Source organism: Gymnoscopelus microlampas (genome assembly GCF_963454915.1).
Source record: "Gymnoscopelus microlampas genome assembly, chromosome: 10".
Classification (NCBI taxonomy): domain Eukaryota; kingdom Metazoa; phylum Chordata; class Actinopteri; order Myctophiformes; family Myctophidae; genus Gymnoscopelus; species Gymnoscopelus microlampas.
The window spans coordinates 17,196,942-17,208,123 of record NC_139947.1 but is presented as its reverse complement, the minus strand read 5'-3'; the positions used below and the strand labels follow the sequence as shown (position 1 = coordinate 17,208,123).

The window sequence follows — 11,182 nt, the reverse complement described above, 5'->3', positions numbered from 1 at the left end:
ATATCTATATATATACAGTATATGGTTAATGTGTTTAAAGGATCCCTCACTCTTATATGTGTGGGTGGCGTAGTCATTGCTTTTCCTAGCCCTGCTACACATTAATTAACTGTGGTTTAGTACATTGACTTTGGAGGAGAAGTTGAAGATGAAGCGATTAGGACCACACAGACTGGATGATTTTCTCATGCTGCAGGCTGGGGATAAAGTCACCCATGCATTCAGACAGAAAGTGCATATCGCCATGGCATCGCAAAGCACAACAAACAGACCGAGGAGAATAGTTTTGTTCTGGACAGACTGGAATGAACTCTGTGGGAGTCTGTTTCGCTTAATTAATGATTAACTCACACATTAATTCACCATTCATTTATCATGAATGAATCATTCATTCCTGTTGATTATTACTTAGCCCAAGTTAATGTATCATTAGTTAAGGGTCGCACGTTGTGGGTTAACAATACATGTTAATGGTGAATTAAGGTATGAGTTAATAATTAATGAAGGATTCATTGCGTGTATGAATTTGCTCCCCATAGTAAGTTGTGACCAGAATGTTGTATGCACACAATACAGTTTAACTAAAATGCTAATTATACATATAGTAGCCTAACTGCCATGAATGTTCATATAAGCACAATGGCACTTCATATAGACCCCTTAACAGACGACGTCATACTGGCTGCGCAGCCAGTATGACGTCGTCTGTTAAGGGGTGCGCGCAACGAAACCCATTATATCAGGTCTCGTTAGGACGCGTCTCACTAGCCAACACACACAAGAGGGGGTTGGGGTGTGCTGAAACCAGTGCACCCCGAAACAGGTTGGGAATTGATTGCGTGAAACAATCACCTGTGCGTCCAGGCTCAATGTTAGTTAACAAATAATTGGTCTATAATTTGTTCATCAGTGTGTTGATCTTGTTTTTCATACAAATAATGTCTTTATAGACCACACATACTTTATGTTTGTGTGTTGGGAAGATATGATATGATTATGAATTCTTAAAGAAGGTCACGCCAGTGTGCAAGGACCTACAGTGTTTTTTTCTTGGTTGCATCAGTTGGATCAAATCATTCAGTGTTGCATGATTAGCCTATAAAAGGCCTTAAATTGTAAGTAGCCTACAATCTGGGCTGTCTTTTTTTCTTCAATCCTCCAATATAGATCTTGCATTTCACCAAGACTGAGGCAGGTCAGGGATCTTGGGGTAAAAGGTTGGAGACCACTAGACTGATGATGTCATAATAATAAATAATAATTTTATGTTTTACATATCATAAGGTCATGATAACATCATGACCTTATGATATGTAAAACATAAAATATATATATTTTTTTAAAGGGCTATTAAGAAATGACCTTAAGCAGTTTTCTATAAACTGTTGGCTGTATTCTTTGAGACACACATCCAGGTATTTATTTGACCAATAGCAATAATACGCACCTTTGTTTGCACCTTCATCATCATAACCCTTATCAGCTCGGAGTTGAGGGGCACCTGCAGTCAAAGTGACGTCTGTTACTTCTGTGGAACAGTTAATAACAAACACTGTAAGCTTTATTGTAAACCCTTTCCAGTGAAAGTCTGTAATGTTTATTTTGGAATGTTGACAATGCAATGATTGGTGCATGCATGTGTGAGGGTGCTGGGGTTGTGGCTTCCCCCCCCCCTCCCCCAAAACAAATATCCTGGATTCTGACAGTCCAATGTTGGCAGCCCTGAGCCTATGTGTGTAGGCAGAATAATTAATGTAGTGGGTCAACTCAGGTGGATAGTGACAAAAATGTTCAACATCAGACAGCGCGCAAGCTTGACGAGGCGTCAGGTAAAGCGACCCGCCCACAGTTATACTATGACCCGCCCCCTCCAAACAACACATGAGCAGTACATTACTAGAAGGCAGATAGCTCTGCATTCCATTGAGTGATCAAATGGGATAGACTACTAGTCATAATGACATGGCATCCTAAACCTACAGTAGGCCTAGGTGACTGACAAACACACTGCCTATACCCTGAATAATTTAAACCTGCTTTAAAAACAACAAAAAAAAGAAGAAGAAAATAAACAAAAACGAGTGTTATATTTTGCTACTCTGTTGGTATGATGAACTATAAGTAAAAGTCAGGAATTTTAGCCCTGGAAAGGAGTGGAGCTGCGGAACGATCGCGTTCTTCAAGGAATGGCTCTATGGATCCAGCATGTTTACTCCATTATGTCCCTCCTGCTGCACCTGTTGCTGTTCAGCCTGTTCTCCTCCTCGGGAAGCGAGGCGTTGGAGATGATCGACGTCCACCACCCACCTGTATGTAGAGACTTCAAGGTAACAGCAACAGCATAGCACTCAAATATACAGCTGCATAGTGAATAGTGGTTTCTGAGTTCTGACATGGGCAGTGGTGGAAAGTATAAGTACTCTATTATGTACTTAAGTACAATTTTGAGGTATTTGTACTTTACTTGAGTATTTCCAATTTCCAATACTTTTACTTCTACTCCACTACATCTCAGAGACAAATAGGCTATTGTACTTTTACTCCACTACAATTATTTGAAAACTTAACAGTTACTTTGTAGATTTTGATTATTATTACAAAACACACTTTAACCACTTAATCCTTCATATACATTTTGGCCATTTGAACATAGCCGATCTACAAGCTCATAATGCATTGCGAATTTGCGATGCCAGGCATTGTAAGCTTGTAGATCTGCTATTTTCAAAAGATTTTTATACATTCAAAAACTTGAAATGGGACATTCTGCATAATGAGTACTTTTACTTTTGGTACTTAAAGTATTTTGATGCCAATACCTTTGTGCTTTTACTCAAGTACATTTAGAATTCCGGACTTTTACTTGTAACAGAGTATTTCTATATTTCAGTATTGATACTTTTACTTAAGTAAAAAATGTGAGTGCTTTTTCCACCCCTGGGTTTTTGAGTTCTGACATTGAATATCACGCTCTTGTAATCCTTAAATGGTGATAACAATATTGAAAAGCTGGGTGTTTTAATTGAAAACCAAAATAGTAGCTATTTATGAGAGAGACAGAGAGAGAGAATGCAGAGTTTAATGAGTTTAATTACTAATTTACTATTGTGCCTGAACATGATATCTTACGCCACTTCTCAATTTCCAAGGCTATTCTGGCTTCACTTTTCTCTAGAAAGTGTTCAAAGGTGAACCACAGAGAATGTAGCCTAACTCACTTTTATAGATAGGCTAGCATAATCAATCTGATGATTACGCTAAATCATCAAATTTAGCAAATGAGATATGTTTTTTTTATTCATGCATGATGCATCTGGATGTGCTAATTCACAGTTTATTTTTCCATTCAAGGGTTTGACTGACTGCACATTGGCAAGAGGTGAGGCATCATTGCATGATTATTGTGTAATTTCAAATGACAGCAGTCTGTTTTCCAAAGAATCATATACATTATATCCTCTTTCTCAGCCTCTCTGGCCTCTCTGCATCCAGACCATACCATCGATGTTAGAAGTGTGGCGCTCAAAGCCATTCTGTGCTGCTCAGACAAACAAGATTGTGAACCATGCCTACAAATTTTCATCACAATCCAAGGTAGCTTTGGTCATCATTCTCATTTCTCTGATACACTGCTGGAAAGTGAGTGTATGTAACATTTTCAAACACCAACACTCAGGCCTGACTGAATGCCAGATAGACCCTGACGAAGACCTTCTAGGTCGAATCGCGTTGATCACATTCATTTGCCTTGCTCTTAATAAATCTATACATTTTTTCACATGAGACGGAGTGCCTTGGAATTCTTTTCTTTTTAAGTCTGCATTTCACACCTTTTTGGCAAGCAATACGTCTTTGGAAATCCTTTTTGTTTAACTCAGGCCTGACTGTTGTTATTATTATTATTATTATTATTATTATTTTTTAGGGGTGCAAATTAATTAATTAGAGCATTTAATTAATTAATGCTCATGATAAGAAGGTAAAAAAAAATCTACTTGGTCAGTGTCTCATAGGAGGGCTGTGGACAGTTCAGAAACCTGCCTACCAGGCAGTTCCATTAGCAGGAACAGAACGCCTGCAGTTTCCACGAGCTTGGATTCCCCATCGATGATGTTACTGATAGGGTTTATGAAGTTCCCACAGCCCTCCTTTGAGACACAGACTGAGTGGACAAAAAATGTACCATATTATTATGAGCATTAGTGAGGACCAAGTAATACATAGAATAATCACTAAGAAGATAATCAATACTTGCAACCTTATTATTATTTCATGCTAATGGCATTTTAGTTTATGGCCTCTGACTGCAATAGATCCTTGATTTGTATTTCCTGAACAGTGGAATCTCAACAAGTGAGATGGTTTTGAACACACAGCAATTTCCTCACAGCGGTTTCTGTTGTGTTCGACATCAGTGCATTTTACGTTTGTGACGTCCACTATCCACCGTCAACGTATAGTCTCCATATATGGACATGTTGTGCTGTGACGGTAACCTCGGTTAATGTCCGTTTGTGATAATGCGCATGTTACGATTATACCAGTGTCAGTTCGATCAGTTTTTCCCAAATGATTTAGCTCAAGACCCAAAAGATAAATTAAACATTATGAATGAACCTCTTACACCCTAATAGTGAAAATAGACGATCTACAAGCTCATGGTCCCGACCCACTGTTAGATTGACTGGCTGGTTGTTGTGACAGATGTTGAGGAGATGGAGCTTCCTGAGGAATCTGGAGAGCAGATGGATGAGGATGAGAGCTCTGGGAGTAAACAGCTGATAGATGGGAGTGGTCAACATGTGCTACGCAACCCAGGTACTGAATCACATGCTTCAAAATGATAACACACACGCACATGCATATGCACACACACGCATATGCACACACACGCATATGCACGCACGCACGCACGCACGCACGCACGCACGCACACACACACACACACACACACACACACACACACACACACACACACACACACACACACACACACACACACACACACAAACTCTAATTTGTGTCCGTTATAATTAAATTTGCTTCATGTGTGTTACAGCTTGGGTCAAAGTCTGTGTCAGCTCCCCGTATTTCATTGAATACTGTGAGGCAGTTCATTTTACACCTACCCTGTCTGTGCAGGATCACCAGCCCACACCTGAGGTACAGTAGCTTACATTTTGTTGTCTCTCTCTCTCTCTCGCTATGATGGAATATTCTGTTGACTGACTGTCAGTTTGCCATTGAGTCTCCTGTAGAGAAACTTAGTTTATACAAACATAAAAAAAATAAGGTGACTCTGCACACTCCCAAAGGAATAGCTTAGGAGTAAGTTAGCATCAAAAAAACGATTACATTTCATCGGTCCATCCATCCATCCATACATACATACATACATCCATACAACCATACATACATCCATACATCCATACAGTACATCTTCATCCGCTTATGGTCCCAGTTTAAACTTTACAGTTGAGTTTGAAGCGTTTGGGATGAGTTTCAGCATCTCTAAATTTTAGGCTGTTGTTCTCGGCAGGAATCTTTTCACTTTGGCCAATATGTAAATAGTTACATTCGTTTTTTGTTCTTTAACTTTTTCCTAGCCCATTTCTTTCACACTGTATGGCTGCATTTTTGACGAAATCCCCTTTGACGTGCCATTTTGCACATATTCATGAACATAAGCTTCATAAGATTATCCTGATTGACAAGATGGGTGTGTTAATATCCTCTTAACACACCCAGACTATGTGTGCCAAAGCACTTCAAGATTGTACAATAGGGGAGCTGTTGAATTTCATGAGATTTGGTGTTTGCCCTTACACCAAATCTCACCAAGTCTCTGACATGCCCAGAATAGGACGTTTATGTGGTTAATATTTAGTCCCACTAAATGTTACGTAAATCCACCAAAGGCTCTCTGGCCGATTGGCACTACTTTGAATGTTACACCATTCACAATGATCTGAATTATTGGGAATTTGATTTGCTTTGTGTGTGTTCGCAAGTCAGCTTAAAGGTATAAATGTATGTTTGTACAACTGAGAACCTTAGCGCATGTCTTTATTTGTAGTGATTAAACCCTATTTCATTCAGACCCATCAAAGGTAGAGTGAGCTACATCCACATTAGGGCTGGGAAATATATCGATAGTATAGTATTTTAGTATAGTATTTTAATCACTTATTTTGTGTTTTAAAAAAACACAAAAATAGCACTAATCTGTTTTCATTTTGAATGCATTATCATTATCAGTTATCTTCCCTTGTAACGGGCACCCTCATTGATGATAACTGCACATAGTAGTAGCAGGCAGTAGTAGCATTGTAATATATAAATTTTTAAAACACTGGAGTAGTGAGGACACACTAGACACACGTAGCAAACGTTAATGTAATAGTGTGGATGCAGCCATTCAGAGCCTGAAAGTGCATGGTACATTGAGTGTGTCATCATTCACAGTAATGTTATTCTATTGATGTAAAGTTCTGTAGCCAACAGGTCATAGCTGCCACAAAAGTCTTCAACGCCAAATTATGGCTTGCGACTTCAGTTTTGTGTCTAAATTGTCTGTCTGTGTTTGCTTTAATGTGTGATGATCAGATAGTTTAGGATCATATTACATGTATGTACTGTATTATGTTTCTTGCAGATGTGGCTGTCAGTGATAGAGAAAGTAACATTTGGCAGTCCTGTTGTTGTCCAAGTTAAAGCACGCTCCACAACAACTCACTTCATCAACATACCATCTTTACAAGATGGTGAGATTATAAAACCGGCATCTACTGTACTGTACATAGAGACGCATTAAAATACATACAGTAATGCTCATATTACAATAAGTTAGAACCCTCTCTTTTTACTACAGTTTGCTCCCTGAACTTGGACGGCAATGTGAAGCAGTGTGATGGTAAGCTAATAACGATATGAATGAATTAACATAGAAGCTTTGATTGTGAAGTAAATCAAGATTAAAGATGCGTTCCACATGGCTCAGTATGTTTTTGCCCAGCATACAGCACAAAATATGCATGTTGTGCGCATGCAAGTCAATACACTTGAAACTTGAAAATCTGCTCAGTAGAGCACAGACCTCCGCCACAGTTTGTCCATAAGGTGTTGTGGTGCTTCTGGCTATCAGTGTGACAGGCCATGCCTACTGCCACACCCCTTTTGGCAAATCGCTGTGATAACATCGTTATTCCATGGCCCATGGCCAACCTTTCTACCAAGTTTTATGCAAATCTGTCAATAACTGCTCAATATCCTGCCAAAAGACAAACACTGTTGCTATCTTGTCGGGAATAGTGTCTGCATCACCATATACTCCCAGAGTGCTATAGTAGCTTGATCCCACCGTTTGATGTAAACCCATCTCAGCTCCCAGACTTCGGGCTGTGACTGACCTCCAGAGGGGCGTGGTCCTCCTTCAGTTGGAAACAGACACCATCAAAGAGGAGGTCATGTGCCAGAAGTTCTGGAATGAAATGCCTGGAGAGCTAGTCAAATGGGTCAGTGAATCCATCTCTATCACTGTATAAAAATCAATACTATTTGCAGAAGGAAGTGTCTGGTATATAACTTTGTTTTGTTCTTTTTAGCACAAGGGCCAGAGAGAAATGATCATTCCAGCAAATTCTGTGGTGCCATGCCTGTGCTTCCAGGTAACTGTTATGTTAATAAAAACGGTATACTTCATTGCCCGGGGTACTCCAGTGGTCTATAGTTGGTGGTCCCCTCCTTTCCCCCCCTCTATATCAAATCTCTTTGCTGAAAATAGCCGATCTACAAGCGGAAGTGTCATGTTGCAATGTGTTGTGAGCTTGTAGATAGATCGGCTATTTTTTGCAGAATGTTCACCAATTATTGTTGAATGTTTGCCTATTATGACATGCCCAGAATCATGTGGTTAAGCAGCGTGAGACAGTTTGATGGAAATACCCCTATGTAAATGAAGCATTTATTTTTCACAGGTATGGTGGAAGGGAAAGGAACTTCGTAGGGAATCATGCCCTTTCAAAAATCAACAAGGTGACACTAACCACCAGTCACTATATCAAGTGGAATCTTTGTACAATAATTACAGTATTAACCCATTTAGACCTGAGGCCGATTCTAAAAATGTGTTCTAAATCCTACGAGTTTTCTGAAAAAATGTACAGAATTGTCAAAGTTCACTTAAGAAATATATTTCTACGCCTCTGTAGCAGATGGAAACATGAAAAACCTTTGGCCTTTACTGAAAATTACTTTCATTTGCCCTAATGTTCATAAAAAAGAAAATCTATAAAAAATGAAGGTCAGATATACAGAGATTTGTGGAATTTATATACCGTAGATTTTTTTTCATTTTCTTTGGTTATTGATTTTTAAGATTTTAAAGGAGTTGAAATATTCCATTCTTTTTTCTTAGATGTATATGAAAGAATGCAGCGCAACATTTCTTTATCTATGGAGGAGGCACATTCTAGAAACGATGGCAGAGTGCTGAACTGGAACGTGACTGCCCCCTGCAGACTGGAGGCAGAGTTGTGGCTGTGCAAGAGAGATGCAACCGGACAGTGCGATGAGGTGATGGGATCCAGACAGAAACTGTACAACCACAGCCATGCTGGTTGGATGTCCATGCCAGGTGGACACAGGGTAAACAAAGCAAAACAAAACAGATTATTTGCTTGGCTGCTTGATTATGGCAGAAATCATATCACGATTGTTTTTGGTCACTATTGAAATCACAACATGATTACACTTTGGAAACACCCATTAGCATAGTACTTGGAGGCTATGCCATCTTATTGATGACTTCAGGGATCTCCATATATGGGCATAAAAGGGACATAGGCAAACAGACTCACAGACAGACAGACACATTACTGTACAAGGATGTTGCCAACCGCCGGTCCGATCAACTTCCCGAGTGTCGAGTTATGCAGGGGAAGACACACACACACACAGACACAGACAGAGATTCGGTGCATTTATAGATACATTCAAGAATTGCTTCTGGCTAGACACACACTTTTGTGTGCAATATACTCTGCCCGTAAATACATGTTTTAAACTGCTGTTTGTGTCATGACTCATGATGAGTGCATCCACACAGAACGTGATAATTATCTAGCAGAAAAGTGACATCATTTTCATTCGGAACGAGGTTCACCGTGAATTATGGCATCAGCCTGTATAAATGATTTCAGGGCTGATTTTGATTAGTATTTATTGTTTGTTTTCTCTTTCAGATAAGGGGAGAGTTCATCAACATGACATCACTCCCTGCCCTTTGTGTTCAGGTGATGTCTCATACATCACGTTTAGCAAGCATTTATACTTTGTTCAGGTGAAGTCTCATACATTACATTTAACAAACTTTTATAATTTTCATTACTTGAACGTGTTTAGATCCAGATAAATGGTATGGACTCAATCCTGGAGCCCCATTGTCCATTTGCAAGTAAGACTGAAAATAAAATAAAATATATGGTCCATTCTGTTCCATTTGTACACTTTCAAGGGGGTGTACTGTAATAACAGCAACCTCTGGTTATATAAACCTCTGTGATGTGTATTTTCACATTTTCTTAACAGCACCTCGATGGAGATGGAGTTTGCCCCTCCTTATTTGCCTGCTCATAATCTGTCTAACAATCCTTGGGGCCTATGTAATGCAGGGGCTCCTAAAAGGTCAGCTATATGAATTGATAGGTTATTATTATATCAGGGTACAACTGTTACCAAATATTCAAGCTGAATGTGTACTCTGTCATACATCTAGAATACGTCTGGGGACTCTTGAAAGAAGATCATGTAAAAGGTATGACAAGATCAAAGATTTAAGTAATTTATCTTTGTATTCCTTACAAGGTTTCAGATAATTTTTTCATTGTCTCTTTCTGAGGTGCAGTGGGTGGGGGTCACGTGGTGTTACTCTTCCCACCGGATGACAACCAGGCTCTTCCGGCGCTGATAGGTCGTCTGGGCTCCTCCCTTCAGACTCTAGGCTTCAGTGTGTCACTGGACCTGTGGAGCAAGGCAGAGCTTGGCGTCCTGGGCCCCGTGCCTTGGCTCCACTCACGGCTGGACCGGATACAAAGGCAGGGGGGCAAAGTGGTGCTTGTCCTAACCCAGACGGCCTGGCTTAAGGCTGAGGACTGGGGCAAGTGGGGCTGGGACAGAGACCTGCCCAGAGAGGAGGCAGAAAAAGGGGGTGGTGTTCCCGCCCCGTGTTCGGACGTCTTTAGTGCTACTTTTAGCTGCATCTTGGCAGATTACCTGCAGGGCCGCGCCGGCGAGCGCTTTGTCTTGGTGCAGTTAGAGGCCCTGCCCTCCCAGCCTCCAGGGTGCAGCCGCCCGCTGCCTGAGCTGTTTCGCGGCCTCCAGCTCTTTAGCCTGCCTTCCCAAAGCCTCGGCTTTCTAACTGAGTTGGCTGTGGGGCGGCACGGGGGCAACGCGGCAGCCCGGAGAAAGAGAGCGGGGGGTCTCAGGGTAGCATCCCGCGCTCTGGCACGTGGACTGAGAGGGCTCACAACAGGACCGACGGTGTTACGTCTCACGGCGCTGTCCCAGGACTGTGTTGGGGTGAGAGCAGAGGAGTCTTTGGAAACAGTGCCTCTTCAACCATCTCTTATTGCCCCTGACTCCTGTTCCAGAGTCAATGGAGTGGAGTGGGTCTGAGGGCAACAGAGAACTGAGGGGGGTCTTAGGTGATCCCCAGCAGGGACAGGACAATCAGAAGCACCTAATCCTTATTGACTTGAAAGAACTTAATATGCTCCTGGAAAAAGAACTGTCTACTTCAGTTGTTCCCCACTCTTGAACTACAGGCGTTTGACGTGAAGGCAGCTTAAAGCCCAGTTGTAGCCCAGGTAATATATGTATTACCTTGTGTTGTCTTTGCTCTTAATCCAGAGCGATTTACAAATCGCTCTGGGTTAAGAGCGTCTGCAAAATGCCTAAATTGTAAATGCCTAAATTGTACTTTGTTGCGGAATGGTGTCATGACACATTCTGCTGTGATGTGTTATTGGCTTGGTCATCATCTGTTTACGGTGCAACACCAGCATGCAATAAATATAAATAATAAATCAATATAAAAACAGGCTGTAGCTGTTGAAATGCTGTTTCAAATTATATATATTTTAAATAGAAAAGAAAAAGAAAAGCTCAATAAAGAACTGTATCA

The 11,182-nt window shown here is 40.7% G+C and overlaps 1 protein-coding gene across 4 annotated transcripts; it reads left to right on the top strand.

Moving 5' to 3' along the window:
* The first annotated feature begins 1,938 nt into the window (after positions 1 to 1,938).
* On the top strand, positions 1,939 to 11,182 carry LOC311053909 (interleukin-17 receptor C). Of its 4 annotated transcripts, none has more exons than XM_084069698.1 (16): positions 1,939 to 2,327; positions 3,352 to 3,379; positions 3,469 to 3,594; positions 4,705 to 4,818; positions 5,060 to 5,163; positions 6,656 to 6,764; positions 6,872 to 6,913; positions 7,384 to 7,514; positions 7,605 to 7,667; positions 7,977 to 8,034; positions 8,417 to 8,646; positions 9,243 to 9,293; positions 9,403 to 9,454; positions 9,589 to 9,684; positions 9,776 to 9,814; positions 9,899 to 11,182. In XM_084069698.1, exons 1-16 carry the CDS (start codon positions 2,187 to 2,189, stop codon positions 10,672 to 10,674), a joined length of 2,160 nt encoding a protein of 719 aa, XP_083925824.1. In that variant the 5' UTR covers positions 1,939 to 2,186; the 3' UTR covers positions 10,675 to 11,182. The 4 variants fall into 4 exon arrangements, with proteins under 4 accessions (XP_083925824.1, XP_083925823.1, XP_083925822.1 ...); XM_084069697.1 differs by having other exon boundaries at positions 9,234 to 9,293; positions 9,905 to 11,182; XM_084069696.1 differs by having other exon boundaries at positions 9,234 to 9,293.